Raw genomic sequence first — 17,182 nt, 5'->3', positions numbered from 1 at the left:
CAACTTGAGCTGTGGCATAACAACAATTGGTTTTTCCTTTATAATGTCCCATTCACAAAAATATATATCATTTCCAATACAATAACAAATTTCATATTTTTTGATTGACTGTCTCGATACGATTGTCCCATATGACATATATTTAACTTGTGTTATGTGTATATAATGTATTTACAAATAAATATAATACAGCATTATTACTTGTTCAGTAATTGATATTATGGCAGATGATTAGGAGGAGAGTTTACCATAAATGGTAATGATATTCGATTTTTATTTTGGAAGACTTATGATTCCTTGATGTCAACAATTAATTTTAAAGCCTGAAATTAATTTAAAACATTATAATAATAATTTTTTGAAATAATTTTACAAATTTCATAATAAAATTAACAATGAAAGTAAAAATTACCTTCTGCAAAGCAGAAATCCATGCAATCGATTGCTTATGGTTGGGAACAGGAGCAACTGAAAGCGTTAATGATTTCTCTTCATCCTCGGTATTATATGAAATAACTATTCCAGAAATATCTGTGGCACCTATACAGAACAGAATTTAAGTAATAATTCATTTTTATGAATTACACAGATTTTCATTAACAAATATATATTTTTGAATAAAAACAACAATATAAAACAACTGGTTTTGTTATTATTTGTTGTATTTTATTCTTCAGCTCTCTACATTTGACAAATTGATTCATGTAGATCAGTGTCTGCCAAATTTTTAATCTTTTGCAGTGCACCTGAAATCTCTCACAGCACATGATTTAAAAATACAGGTATACCTCGACTTACGTCGTTTCGAGTTACGTCGTTTGTCAAAAAAGTATATGGAAAAATAAAAATCAAGTTTAAGTCATTTTATTCGACTTTACGTCTGTCCGCCATAAATATTGAAGTCGTAATATCACTAGAAAAATGTTTAAAGAACATAAAATCATATTAAAATATATACATTTACAAGTATGTACTGTATTTACAGTACTGTACATGCATTCGTAAATTTAGATTACTTTTTCTGTACTATATTAAAAACTAAAATTTATTTGTTTGTAAGCTTAAAATAGATGCATACTAACCATATATTATTAAAAATGCATTAATAAATAAAATACAGAACCGGGAATGGTAATTTACGGTTTAGCCTAGTGACAAGTAGATTTGGAGACAAGTAAATTCGACTTACGTCGTTTTTTGACTTAAGTCGTTTTCCTGGAACCAATTACCGACGTAAGGCGAGGTATACCTGTATAAGTAAAAATGTGCAAAGACACCATGGACCATCTAAGAGTAAAAATAAAGTTTTCAAAATCTAAATTATATTTTAAGTCTTGATGTTGAAAAACCATTTTCATTAATTAATGATGATTTTCAGCATTTTTAATTATTAAATAATTAATTAGTATTAAATTTTAATACTACAGTATATTTTGAAATGCATTAATTTAATTAAAAAAAAAAAACACATTCTGATGCCAAAAACATTATTTTACCAGCCTTGGAGATTGCCGTTGGCACAATGATTAGTGATGAAGCCATCAAACAAACTAAGACCATTCCTTTATCAGCCCTTACAATTTCTCGTAAAATTCAATACATTTCGTAAGACATTGATGATCAGCTTTGTGAGCATTTCACTGAAGCAAAAGATGAACTCAATAACTTGTGGGCCTTACAAATCGATGAAAGTACAGACATCAGCAACAAAGCTCAACTAATTACATTTCTGCAAATAATTAGAGCTGGTAAAATCATAAGTCAGTTTTTCTTTTGTTGTGAATTGAAGGAAAGAATGAGAGGAGAAAATGTCTTTAACCTGGTACACCAAAAGACACATTGAGAGGGAAAAGTCACATGCAGTGGCAAACTTGTATTAGCATTTGACTGATGGTGCTCCATCTATGCATAGTGAGAAAAAAAGGCTGTACTAGAATTGTCAGAATTTTGAATTGGAGCCAATATCCTTGATTAGCTACTACAGCCATTAAATCTCCATTGTCTTTTAGATCATAGTATCTTTGTGAATTAGGTTTCTCGACACTTATGGAAATGAAATGAAAAGAAAAAAAAAAGGGAAAGATTACAGATGGTAGATGAGGAGTTATGTGTATATCTAATTTAGAGCTTTGTTTTGACATAATTCTTTCTCAAAATCAATTGCATCCTTCTCACTAATAAAATTATTATTTATATTACCTATCTACATATTTTATAAATAGATAAAACAATGTTATTTTATTTTTACTATACTAAGAATTTATTTATTCTTATTCATACTAATAAAGTATATTTAATTTTGTCGGGTTTTTTATTTGGTGTGCCGTGAGGTAAAAAAGTTTGGCAAACACTGATATAGATGAAGCAGAATTTCTTCAAGCAACTTGAGCTGTGGCATAACAACAATTGGTTTTTCCTGCATGACAATGCTCCCATATATCACTCTCTTCTGGTGCAAACTAAGCTGGCAAAACACATACACAGAAGTCTTGTCACATCCTTCATACTCATCTGACATGGCATTGTGCAATTATTTCCTTTTTGGCTGTATGAAACAATGTTATGGACAACAGTTCTGATTATCCATAAAGGTCATCACTACATCGCAGCAGATGTAATGTGTAATTCCAGAAAATGCTTTTCAAGAGCATATACAGCAGTTATATTGACATTGGCAACAGTGCCTTGCGGCCGAGGGACATTAAGTCAAAAATGGATGTGCATAATAATTTTCTTAATAAATGTATTTGTTCACAATCTGCTTAGACTTTGAACCTTTTGATTGTACTGGTATAAATGTGTTGAAAAATTAAAGCAATCAGTTATTTTAATCACAAAAGACACAGTCTGTCCAAAAATTATTTTTTGAAACCACCATTTATTTTGATCATGTGTTCCAGAACACCATCGACCAACCTGACCTTTCTTTGTAGGCTACTAGGTCGTCAGGCTAAAACATTCTTTAAAAAACACACAAAAATATCTAATTAAAACATTAAAAGTAAAAAATTGGAACTGGCGGCCTTACAGATGTCTTGAACTTGCATCCTTTCCAGTTAGGGAATTTCAGTCCTTATATTCACTTGATAAATGCGCTGTTAAATGTAAATTTTGGCCTTATCCCTCTGGTGACGAATTACTTCTAAAAAAGTTTTGTTTGTAGAATTTCGCCATGTAGAATAAATGGTGGTTTCAAAAAATAATTTTTGGACAGACTGTGTCTTTTGTGATTAAAATAAATTTTCATCCGGTGAANCATTATGGCAAGGATCCTGCTCTCTATTGGCCCGCTGTCACTACGCTTCGCCAATCGCGTTAATTCTTGGCAGTTGTAGCGGACAGACAAGAGTGTCATGGAAGTATGCAATAAATGATGATATCAAATGTGGATAACAATGAAATGACTTACACATGTAAATAACGGAAAAAGAACAGAGAAGGACCGCGAAGTAAAAATGTGAAAATAAATATGAAATTGAGTTGATAACATAATCGAACAAGTCGAGGCAGCTTATTGGCACGAAATTCGCGGCAGTCAATGCCAAACAATTGTTGTCATAGTCTTCGGAAAGCTAAATGCTTGTAATGTAAGTCACTTAGCGTGCACGGGCGAAAGCCTGGGGCAGTTCGGGCTACCAAGCTGTCTCAAATCTGTGAAATCATAACTGTGACTTATATCGACGTCCTGTCTTTTTTCTCCGTTATCACCAGACTGAGTCACGTAATTGTAAAATGGGAACTCTAGGACGGAAAAGTGACGAATCGAAAGTATCGTGAGCGCGTATTATGATGTATGCACAGGCATACATGGATTAGAGCGATAGAGGAAAGAGAAAGGGAAGAGCAAAGATGAGCGCTTAAAAAGGAGGATAGGCAGGGTCAGATCCTCAGATGTGCGAGGATTCTCCAACGATAGACATGTACGTGTGCTGACCTTTGTAATTATAAATTGTGAATACATGTGACTAATATTATTTTCTTTTTTATTTTGTGCATGTTACAAGTTATAAATAAATATAAACAAACAACACTAACTCGATAACATTAAATCTAAATACCAAAACGATTAATTTACTGCGTTTTTGTTATTATTACTCCTGTTTTTTAGTATTCGGTATTCGGCCGAATAGTGATTAAATATTCGGTATTCGGCCGAATAGTGATTAAATATTCGGTATTCGGCCGAATAGTGAAAAATAGGCCGAATACCGAATAGTAACCGAATATTCGTTACATCACTAATTTTAACTTATTTGACTTATTGTGATTTCTTTTCAAACAGCAAATTACATTTAAATACAAAATAATATTAAAGAACTATGTTAAAATGAGCAATTATTAATTGCAACATCATCACAACACCAGGCTGCAATTTTTAATCATATCTTTAATTTATTTAATTTAAATTATATGCTCTCCATCTCAAATTATTAGTAGTGTCTTGCCCCTGTACATTATACGTCTCCTTTAACAACAGAGTTGTGTCAGTCATCTATCTTTCTCCTTTCGGGAAAAAAGTTTTGAATTGAAATAATATGGCTTCCGGTACACATTGGAAGTTCGTATATAGTTAATCAGACCCTCCTGCCCCTAAGGTTTCCATATCTGGTCTCATCTTTCATCTACTTAACTCAATTTTCAAGATTAAGGAAAGAGACAGATGGACAGACTACTACAGAAATTTATAGGTTACAATTTTTTCAAATTGTAGCCCAAAAATTGGAAAAATCTTAGATATTCTTTTATTTAAATACATTTTAACACAGAGATTCTCAAGGTATGGTCCACAGACAAGTGGTCCACAGATTAGCCTAGTAAACTTTCTAAACTAGCATATATGCCCATTGAATTTCAGGGTTTTTTAATAAAAGTTCCTGTTTTCATATATATACATGTGAAAGTGTTTTTGGTTTGTATTGTTATAATTTCAATTATTGAATGTGAAGACAAAAAATAGTGTAGAATGACACCAAAAATGAATCACAACTATACCATACCACACTACCATATTGAAATATAAAGATAAAACAACTTAAACAATGTTCTCTCACCTGTTGTCTGCTATTCCCTGTACAATAGATTTGTATGCCTATCTATAATATTCTCTATAAGAAGGCTGTTATTTAATTTATCTACATTTAGTGATATAATTTATATATACTCTAAACATAATATGTAGGTATAATAAATTCAATTGTAATAACTAAGAACTGGATGTAATGTAATATTAAAAACACTGACCAAACCAGAAAATCCAACAGTAAAATGTACAGTTGACCCCCCCTATAACATGGTAGATACATTCCGTTCTTTATGAAATTGATGTTCTAAGAGTCCTTGAATACATGAGCTAATCACAGCCCAGCATGTATACAGTTTACAGACTACGGCTGTTTGAAAGGTTTTCTTCCATAAAATTAATCAATCCTAGACTACTTCGACTCAACATTTCCAAAATACATATAATTTTTTGGGAATAATCCATATAAACTATGCTCTAAACAAAAAATTGTAGGATTACTTACCGAGTGTGTACTGTTCGATGACGCCATTGCTTAAGATTGTTTTCATCGTGGAGCTTGTCATCGAATGGTGCGCGCATGCTTCCTGATAAATTATTTTTTTTGCTGAACTTTGGAGACATCATTAATATAAATATAATTTTTATGGACGTTAAATAATAAATGGTTTTTAGTAGGTCTGCTGCTCGTTTAAACTCAACAGTTTGTACAATATTGCTACTGGTCTAGATGCGACCAATCCTGTTGTGACACGAGTCAGCAATGACGTTTTACTGAATTATACGAGTTTTTTTTAGCATGTTTGTACAAATACTATCGCAATTTTTTTGCCGTGATATAGGAATCCGAACTATAGGAACCCGTGTTATGGGGGTCAACTGTATTTCTGAAATTAACTTTTTAATGCTGGATTTTCTAGTTTGGTAAGTGTTTTTAATATAATTTAAATATAAAATTAGAAAACCATTAGCAACACCAATAAATTATTTGGTGCATTTAAAACATTTACTTTTGGTGTTGATTGATGCAAATTGTCAATTTTTCATTAGGTGTGAAGGATAGTTTGATTTGTGCTTCAGAAGAAAATCTACTTTTACATAATATAAAGGTTATTTGAGAAATAAACTTTGCAGTGGGAATATGAAGTTTAGTTGGAAAATATTAGATAACAAATTTGATTGAAGACAAATCTATTTAATACTGTAAAAACAACTTTTTTAAACAACTTTAAACATGAATAGGGATTCTCTTTAATTATAAAGTTAATTTTAAAAACTGGTTAAAAAGTAAATAGGTGGTACTGAGATATCAGCATCACAGCTTCAGTGTTATTGATAGTGTCTCTCTGACTATATATATAGCTAGACACACAGTCAGATATACATACATATATATATATATATATATATATATATAATTATATGCTTTGTATTTATGCACCACCACAGTTTATTTTATCTCTTATGTTCGGTTAGTGAATAGAAAATATTTCAATATGCAACTACAATGATTTTTTACAGGATAAGAATTGGACAGAGGACACTTTTACTGGCACAAAAGAGAAGTTTTTGTTTGCTATTTTCAAAAATGCTTGCTCTCCTAAGAATTTCTTGTACTTAATAGCTTTGAAATGATTAACTTGTCTGGAAAGGCCTGCTGCTAGGCACTGCCAGGAAAAATCTAAACTTACCATTGAAAGAGTTAGTTAATTTACAGACTGTTTTGAGAACAATTGTTTGAATGAAATAAAAACAAAATGTAATATACATAATCTTTGATTAAATTAAGGAAATCCTAAATAAAACTTAATAACATACCAAAGCTATTTGTCACTCCCATAGGTTTGGAAGATCGAATTGATGATAAAGAAATTGGATCTTGCTCCCAAGCACTTCCTCCATCAAATAATATCACCCTACAAAAAACATTTTTTAAGATATTAAATATATTTTTCTTTTCCTATTTTATTATTACATATTGTTTTACAAATGAATAAATGTATCAATCATTTAACAATGTTGGAAATATTGGCCAATATTCAAGAATTTCACAAGATCAAAAAAAATTTAAGGAAAAAGCATTCTAAATTAACATTTTTGTAAACCATTTATTGAAGAAATATGAGTAGTCTTCTTGAACTATTTTGGATCTTGTGTTCAAAAATTTTTAAATGTTTTTTTTTTCTGTTTGATTTAAAATAAAAATTACATAGCTCCTTAATATATTTGTTTTTAAGAAAAATTAAGAATGAAAATTTGCTAAATTTAAAAATTATTTTTATTAAAATATACCTGTGATCAGATGATAAACGACAAAAAAAGGGAACTGTAGTGACATTTCCCATATCATCTGTTTTATTTAGAAGGAAATTTGCCCCTATAATTTAGGTAAATTAGAATTATAAATTAGTAACATTTCTACAAGAAAGGTTAAAGAAATATAATAAGATATTTTTCAATATTTTATAATTTCAAAAATATTTAATAATGATAAGAAATTACATTTTTATCACTTGAGATAACATTTAAACAATATGAAATTAAATATCAAAAAACTCTTGATAATTGAAACAATTGGATTTTTTATTCAAAATAAAATCAGTTCAATTAATTTAATATTTACCACTAACAAGAACTTTTAAATGCTTCTCATAGAACTCATTTTCTTTTGTTGTAATTTCAGAACATTCATCACAGACACGAACAGGATCAACAAAACACATTCGAGGAAGAGGTACTTTCTGTTCGCAGCAGTGACTGCAGTAGATTTGACCGCATCGACGACAGTGATGCTAAAACAATTAATAATTTTTAAATGAAAAAAATTAATAACAACAGAAATATATGTTGCATAATCTTCTGTAAAGATAAATTCATAATATAACATTTTATTCAGATAAATGCATAAGATAAATGTATTTCTAGATAAGATCTGTTGTAAAGCTAAAGAACGTTATTTCAGTAAATACATGATTTGGCATTTAAAACTGCATTCCAGATAGAATAACAGAAAAACTATAGAAACAGAATGAAGAAAAAATATATGTACAGAATTCGCTGTAACACTACAAAGAAAATTAAGTTTAAAAGTACAAACACTCTGAAAGTTTAATAATGTATAATTAACCAAAAACTTGGCTTCTTAACCACAAAAACGAATATTTTGCAGTTAGTGTATCATACTTCAAAAATGATTAGAACTGTAAAATCATTTGGTTTCAACTTGCTTAAAATTATAAGCTAATAATTTTTAATTAAATTGAAATATTAGGTTAACAATTCATAATATCTCTTAACAAACTGATAGATATATTAGGATGTACTTCCTCAACATCATTGCAAATTTTAAATCTGAAGTAATATCTTTATAACTTGAATAATTATTATGTAGAGATTCTATCATTTGAAATAAATATTTAACACAGTTCATGGCTCATTAATAGAATAATTTTACATTACAGATATTTCACAAGGAAGTCATAAAAAAAAGACAAATGCAAAGCTTTAAAATCAGTTAAACCATTTGAATTTAAAGTGGTTAAAAGAAAATCATAAGCCTCACTTTGAAATATTCAATTGGCTATACACTTAATATCCTTTGAAATAAAATGTAGATTAAGGTAGAGTAAACAGGATGAGAAAGAAACTAAGTCCATTAGTGGCATATTTAGTGAAATATTTAGTGTCATAGAGTTACAAATTGCAATAATTATACCAGCACTAAAAGACAACGTAATTAAAACATTAAAAATGGCATATATGTATATACACACACACACATATATACTGTATAAACAAAAATCATAACATCATTCCTCCTTCTAGTTACAAATTATTTAGCAATTAATTAAATATAATTGTGGAAAAGTAGTCCAATGTAATCCAGTGGTTGTTTGCCTTTATATTAAAAACAGCATCCCTAACTTTAAGAATTATGAAATATTTCAATTACCAAATTAAATGTCATCATCGTATATTTACAATATTTTTTTATGGTATTACTGCCACAAGAATGCAACAATCTTCACAATTTAAAAAATATGTCACAGAAAATAATTACTTTTAATTTTGTAAAGTTTTATATGGATAGAACTGTACAAAATTAGAATATATGAAAGTAGAATTATAAACTTTATGTTTTATAAATACTGATTAATAAATATATGCAGTTATAAGTTATATATATTACAAAACATTTTGATTAAATAATGTATGTTATACCTTTAAAATGTTTTTTATTATTTTTAATATTAACTGTTTACATTAATTAAAAATTTACATATGTCATGGTAAATTGTATCAATAAAGTAACAGGAACACTGCCAAAAATATCACAGAGAATTTGTAAGTAAATAAATATATAAAATTTCTGAATTTGATTATTTGTGTTAACTTGCACTTCGAAAAACAATACTTGTTCCTGTTATTTTATTACTTAAAAATCTGTGCAAAATAAATAAAAAATCCTATTTCCTATATATTTTTTAAATACGCTACTTAAAAATTTATTTGTTTTAATTTGTAGAGATAATGCAAGAAACTATGAAAGTATTTAAACAGCAAATGAAACAAAAAAACATTTTTTTTGTACATATCCAAAATTTTAATTTATAGCCTTCAAATATCTGCATTAAAATTTTCTCTCTCAATTCAAGCTTATATAATTCAAACCACTTCAAATAAACAGTTTAAACAGTTTCCCGAGAATTTATTTTATCAACAATGATTATTTGAGTTAAAAGATAAATGTATATTAATTCAACATATTTAAAATTTCTATTACTTATGTTAGTTGACTTACCCTTCGAGTCAAAAGATCAAATCTGATATGACATTTGGCACAATCTGGACTCTAAAAATAAAAGTGAAAGTAATGTAAGAAAAATATTTATTATGATTTTTTCACATATTTTTGCTGCATTATAAAGTTTAAATTTGTGAGTAAAAGAAAAAAAAAAACTTATGAGAGAAACTTAAATTGATATTCTAATTTCTCAAGTATGAACAAAACATTTAGTTCTGAAATTTTTGTAATCAAGATAAGATTTACTATCCTTGACCACAAGATCATTATTAGTAGTTTTATCTATCTAATAACAAAATAAATTTCGTAATATACTGTACATGCAAAAATAAATATTCTAAGTTACAGCTAAAAATAAGATGGTATCCTTCAAAACAACTATTTGGCAATAAAGTAAATAATTTGGTGAAATATGATGGTCATCTGTTGATTTTATTCAAATATACTGAAATTTTTTTAAAACGTGAATCATTTCAACTTTCTATAATTTCATGATCATAGTAAATATCTTTAATTTTTCCAGCATTTGTTTTAATTGTAAACAAGTGCTTTTGATCCTTTTGAAAAATCATCATCAGGCACAATTTATACAATAAATTAATTCTTAATAATAAACAAAGGAAAATTAAATGTGTTTATTATTTATTACACAAAATATAATTATGGAATAATTAGTATCACTGGATTATTACGTTGGGTTTAGTGGGTTATACTCAGTTGACACCAGTGGCTGTGTACTATGCCAGACCAGAGTCAAGGCATAGCAACCAAAACAAAACTAAAATTAAATAAGTGTGTCAGTGTCTGTATTCAGGAATTTCCTAATATGACATGTATTCAATATAGTGGTCTTCTGTAGTGTGATGTATGTATTTCTATTCAATTGTAATGTTCCCAGGCTTTTGTGTAGTGTGTGTGGTATTACCTATAGAGGAGAGAACAACAGGTACAATAAGCACCTTTTCTATCCTCCACAGATGCCTTATTTCCTGGGCAAATTCTGTATACTTGCTAATTTTTCAGTGCATGTGTTTTGTATATTGTGAGTGTTTGGAATGGATATGTCTATAATGTATGTGATTTTATTGTGTTTGTCAACGAGTCTGGTCTGTTGTGGTAAATTGTTTTATCTGTGATTATAGTTCTGTCGTAGTACATTTTGTGCTTGTTGTTTTCCACTTCCAAAATTTAATAGCATTAATGCCCCTCATATGCAAGCCACCATGCCTAATTAGATTTCTTAATTTTTACCCTATCCTAAGATATTAAGCAAAATAGACGTCACACACATGCAGGAATTTTTTGTTAGTTTTGTTTTACTTTTTTGGATTCAGGAGATCTCAAAACACGAAGATTTTCAAAGACTCAGAGAATCAAATTTGACATGATTCCCATACTTTCCCTTGTTATGATTTCCATACAAAACAGCCGGGGAAATAAAATTACATCATTCAAAAAAACAAAATTGATTTCAACACAGAATAATTCTTCTCCTCAGCAATAGGATCAGTCACAACTTGGTGCCAAATATTTGTTTTTAGAATGAACTCATTCTAAAGATATTTCACATTTCAAACAGTCAGCATTTAATCATATGTTTATCAACAAAGATAAGCATTTCAAAATTTTTTAATAACCTTTAAAATTACTGTTATTTCAAGTTTTTATAACAGAAATATTATCAGTTAGATAAGATTATGGAAAAAAATACTGTATTGTACATATAAAAGGATCATTACACTTAACTGAAACACTCTTTTGTATATATCTATAAACATCTCACAGCCCATTATTTTTAATAAACCAAACAATTGCTATAATGAATTAAGCTACTTTACTGCTCTATTAATAATAACAGCAGCAAAGTAGCCTGATTTATTATGGCAATTGTTTGGCTCACTCTGTTATAATTAATAAAAAAAAACTATCTTGAGGAAATAATATAAAAACATTGGTAAATTATTAATTCATAAGAATGTCTTAATTTTAAAAAAAATTAAAAAACTTTTATATATGCTAACTCTTTCCATTCTGTTGGTACCAAGAGGACTTTTTTTAGCAAGCCCATTATAGATTTGGTCAAATCCACAATGGGACAGACAGGTAATGAAAAATGGAGCCTGATATATCCAGACCAGACCAATCCCTGAAAAATTCTGAAATTTTTCAACCCCTTCAGACTCAATCCTGACTCCCCCAGCAGTAAGTTGCCATCTCAACTGCATGGCCATCAGAGAATCTATTTAAAATTGAAGACATAAAAGAAGAGGAATATAAAAACTTTACAAAAAGGAACTTCAAAAGAATTTTAATTTCAAAATAATCATAAAAAGTATGGTGCATACTGTAATTTTACACAAAAAGTTTTATTTAATTAATTTAACAGGTATTTTTAAAACAACCACTCACAACTAGGTAAACTTGATAAAAATAGTCACAAAAGCCAAATAACCAGCAGAAAAAAGGTCATTTAGCCTGTTATGAACATTCAACATAAGCAAAACATTAGTTCTATCACTTTTTTTTTCTGCTGGTTATTTATTTTTATGGATGTTTTTATTTTTTAATTTTTAGTTAATAAAAATTACAAATAGCAAAATTTTATATTTAAAATTTTTCTAATATAATGATGAAATGTTAGTGGTAAGCTATTAAAGAATGTATCTAAATTAAAAATAAAAAATATTATTATATGTAAGTAGTATTATTACAGATTACACAAATCACAATTGACAGAAATAAAAATTATGATTATAAGATACAGTAAAACTTTGCTAATTTGGATTTAGTAATTCAAACTAGCATTTTGCATTGTGTAGTTTTTTTAAGGTACTGAATTTGTTGATTGTAATCTGGACTTTAACAACCATTATCTTACTCTCAGACATATGCATCAACATGTGATCAAGTAACAGTTAGAAAAGAAATTGCAAATAAAAATTAGCTCATTTTTCAAGCTCAGATTAGTAAATGTTGGCAATGACAAGAAGGATTCTACTATAGTTTTGTAAACACTAGTAAATCCAGCAAAAAATAAAGTTTAATTATATTAACAAACATTCTCAACAATTTTAAAATTGTTGAAAATGTTCATTAATATAATTAAACTTCATTTTTTGCTGGATTATCTGGTGTTTATGAAGCTATAATATCTTATTCAATTATTAATGGTCATTTAAGAATGATGCTACTATTATATTTCCATCATAGAAGTTTATGAAACCACTGTACTTGCTTGTTTAAAGTGTACAATAAAATGTCACTATTTAAAATGAAGTGCACTTTTCAGACCTTACGATACATTTAAAAAATAAAATATTTAAAATGATGGAATCAGATTAATCTTCCAATCTTACATAATTATATGTATTGACTTACGATACATATTTAAGTAAAAACCTGCTAATTCAGACTAGACTTACTTTCAATAGTCTGAATAAGTGAGGTTCTACAGTACTTGAAAATTTTGTCATAATATGCATCAATTGCCACTGTCTATCCCAAGACAATAAAACAAATTGGAGACAATACATTTACTGTGTTATGAAAAGATAGTTTACATATATATATGACAAATTTAAAATATTTATTAGTCACCCTGTAAATATAAGGCAACGTTATTATTTGTCTTATTTATTCTATTTTAAAAAATATTTTATTAAAAAGAAAATTAATATCTCATAAAATATAATTTTTGGTAACCTTAGCTATGTTTAATTATTTTAAACTGCAAAGATTTAGATATAAAATATACAAGTTTTATAAAAATGGTTATGTCTATTTGCTATTATTACATCACCACAATTTAAATAAAATAATTGAAATCGTAAATCTGAAAAATGTTAAAGAGAAACTAAGAGCTCTGAAAAAAATTAATGATAAATCTTAAAACTCAAACCTGTGTGTGTCATTTTACTGTATTAAACAAATATACATTTTTTAAAATTATTAATCAATAAATATAGAATGAAGGATGACCAACTGGTTTCATCAAATATCATGAAGTAGGAAATAAACTAGATTTGTCCATTTGGGTCAGAAACCTTGCTCTGCTCACTCATAGACTTAACATTGTAAACTTTGACATTGTGTATTCTAGTCACAGGTTGAATTTTAAAATTCTGTTTATATCATGACCTAGACCTCTATTAGATTGGATTGGATTCTATTTGTATGCAAAAAATAGTTTGAATAAGTTAAGTTGTTTCTGAGGAGTTAACTGTTGCATAAACTTCAAAGTCATAGCTAAGAGAGCTTTACTTTGCTATGCTCAATAATAAAATCCTCAAACTCTTGATTTTAATGTTTATGTAATTTGTTAAATCGTCTAAAAATTATATAATAATCCCAACTTTCAGAGACAAGGTATTGAAAAAAATGTATAAAAAAACTCAGTCAAAAATCAAACAATACAATTGCATGTTACAGAGGTTCCATTACTAAAATTCTAAAAACAAAAAATTATGAAATATCATATTAAGATCAGAAAGATTTATGTTTTATGGCAAATATATTACAATGCATAAAATATTACTTAAAATGTTAAACTATAGATTGGAAAGAGAACACAATAAAAATTAATTTTTACAAATAATTTTGATGTTATGTAAAACAAAACTAACAGGTGTTACTACATTTTAGTTTTTCAATTAAAAATGTGTGAAAATTTACATTTGTCATACAAAAGGTATTTGTTTATAAGAAAAATTATTTGAAAGTCAATGATGAACTTACAGAACATAGGTCATACTAATTAATAAATTTAAAAATATTTATTTACTCACATTAACACTGTAGAATTAATACAGAAATATTAAAATTATATGATCATATAAGTATAAAAACTTTCAGATCTTAAATTTACTCTTAAAACATTCTGATCATTGTTTTCAATAAATGAATTACAATAACTGATACTGACAATTAACTTTGATTATAGAAATAAATTTTATACTGGATATATAACTTGAATTTTATAACAAAATCATCACAAAAACTGGAATGATCAATCATATTACTTATCATTGTTAATGAATTGTGAAGTACTGTAATAATGTAATTAATTATTTATAGGTTGTTAGGATCAGTTAAAACAGTCAATCACTATAATATACTCAAATACAGTATAGCATTATAACAACATTCAATGAAATAAATAATAATCAAACCAGAAATGCAATGTAGAAACATATAAGTATTTTCAAAACTATAAGGAAATATATAAATTATTGGTCAGATATGACATCTGTATGTTCACACACACAGATGTCATAACTGACTGGCCAATATAAACATCAATTAATAAGAAGTTTGAATATCAATATAAAAATATAAATAGCCTTACAATCATTTTAAATTAGCAAATAAAAAACATTTCCAAACCAAATTAATTAATTAATCTAACTGTAACATAAATATTGTGACTTATTATGGCATTTTAACAATGTAGTTGATTGTGTTGCTGTAATTTAATATCTTAAGTCATCTTATTAATTTTGAATTAACTTTTTCAAAGCTGAGAAGTTTCATAGAATCTGACAATTAAGCATTCATTTAATATAGTCTTAAACAAATATTTTTAAATTAAAAATGCAAATCATCATTTATATTGAAATCAACAAATTTATAATGTAATATTTTTACAAGTTTAAGAATTATCTACATACAAGAAGCAACTAATATTACTATTTTTTTTATTGTCCTGCAAACAAAATTTTTTAAATGTAAAATTCTATTACACAATTCATAATTGATATTGACAAGGAAATGAAGAAATGAATAATAAAAATATTTTAAGTATATCAAATGAAGTAAAGAATTAATTAAAGACAAATCTAATCAAATATAGCAAATAGAAAAAAAATATTTACTTAAAATAATAAAACAATTTTTGTAAACTGCTACTATTCATACTAAAGATTATTATTTTTGATTCAAAAGCATTTTCCATCCATTAAATTGTATAACCAGCCTTGATAATAAACAAATGCAAAATTATAGCTCTTCCTATTTTCTAAGAATATGATTACAGCAAAAAAATAAAAAAATAAAGCTAAATTCATCTAAATGAAAATTGTATTCAACTTAATTTTTTTTTAATTGTCATCATATTTTCTATTTATCACAGCAAACAGAGTTTAAAATCATATTTAAATATGATTTTATATCATAATAATATATGATTTCATAAATATAATTTGATATGATTTTATACTCTGCTGCAATAAACAGAAAATGTTATATAATCTAGCTATCTAAAATTTATTTATACATAACATAATCTAATGCTATTTATAACATTAAAAAAGCTTTTCTTTCTACGATACTTATTTTCAAGTAAATAGTACCGAAAACACTGTCTTTTCAGCATTACCTGTGTTTAATAACAAAAAGAAAAGCTCACACAAGTACTTTTGGCATTTGCAAAAATGTGTTCTTAGACAAAAAACAAAACATCATTTTGGAATGTCAGTATGTAATTTTAAGAACATTTTAACTCATTCTATACTAACATTCTTTTGTTTTTTGCCTAACAAAGGCATTTTTGTAAACGTCGAAAGTACTCACGCATTTATTTTCATTATTAAACACGGATAATGCCAAAAAAGACTGTTTTCAACACTATTTACTTGACGAACACACCAGCATGGCCAAAAATTCTCCTTTTTTTACATCACGGAGACTTATTTTTTGAAAGTGCTATAAGTTTGATTAATAAACAAAAATGGCATTTACCATAAAACACTTATTGTTTTCAGCACATTGTTTTGTTATTTGTTTAGATTTTGGGACAATGATTTTTGTTTGTAATTTTAGTTTTATTCTGAAGCTTTTGTGGAAACTGACAACAAAAACGTAATTATGTCAATTTTCTTAATACGATGTCTCTTCATTAAGAAAACACTACTTATAAATAATTAGATTAGAACTTTAAGTGTTTAATATCCTGTTACAAGACAAATATTCAAATTAAATATCCAAAGGGGGATAGAGCGCACAGTACTAATCACGTGTAATTTCAATCATCGTCAACAAAACGTTAACAGAGTAAGGACACATGCTCTCTTTTGTCTAGTAATTAACTATAATCGATAGTATAATTTTATAATCACTAAAGTAAAACAATAACTAATTATTTGTTATATAATCGAGAACTCGTGTTAAGATCATTGACAAAACTTTATACCTCTTTGTCGGGTGTCCATTGAGGTTCTGTTAATTCAAAAGCGCTGGCGTTTGATCCGTCCAAATTCACTATTCGAAGACCACTTTTAGATTTAACTAATCTCTTCCTACTTTCTTCCGCAGCCATTCTAACCTCACTCGATAACAGACTCGTCTCGCCCACTATTTCGATG

At 27.5% G+C, this 17,182-nt stretch overlaps 1 protein-coding gene across 1 annotated transcript; it reads right to left on the bottom strand.

Moving 5' to 3' along the window:
* Positions 1–42: 42 nt before the first annotated feature.
* On the bottom strand, positions 43–17,182 carry LOC111614512 (zinc finger FYVE domain-containing protein 21-like). Its single transcript, XM_023355885.1, has 7 exons — positions 17,011–17,182; positions 9,822–9,872; positions 7,644–7,812; positions 7,313–7,397; positions 6,839–6,936; positions 413–540; positions 43–323 (listed from the first exon to the last, which is right to left on the bottom strand). The coding sequence occupies exons 1-7, from the start codon at positions 17,134–17,136 to the stop codon at positions 288–290; spliced, it is 693 nt and encodes a 230-aa protein (XP_023211653.1). The 5' UTR covers positions 17,137–17,182; the 3' UTR covers positions 43–287.

The sequence above is a fragment of the Centruroides sculpturatus genome, unplaced genomic scaffold (genome assembly GCF_000671375.1).
Source record: "Centruroides sculpturatus isolate CEXI.00-Female unplaced genomic scaffold, Cexi_2.0 scaffold2184, whole genome shotgun sequence".
Lineage (NCBI taxonomy): Eukaryota > Metazoa > Arthropoda > Arachnida > Scorpiones > Buthidae > Centruroides > Centruroides sculpturatus.
The sequence above is the reverse complement of the archived record's forward strand: the minus strand, read 5'-3'. Positions and strand labels throughout refer to the sequence as shown.

Excerpts from the sequence above, each read along its gene's own strand:
- LOC111614512 (XM_023355885.1), bottom strand. The coding sequence starts at position 17,136 with ATGGCTGCGGAAGAAAGTAGGAAGAGATTAGTTAAATCTAAAAGTGGT. Across the intron at positions 6,937-7,312 it reads CGTTTATCATCTGATCACAG|GGTGATATTATTTGATGGAG; the intron begins GTATATTTTAAT and ends TGTTTTTTGTAG. Across the intron at positions 541-6,838 it reads GGGAGTGACAAATAGCTTTG|GTGCCACAGATATTTCTGGA; the intron begins GTATGTTATTAA and ends TGTTCTGTATAG.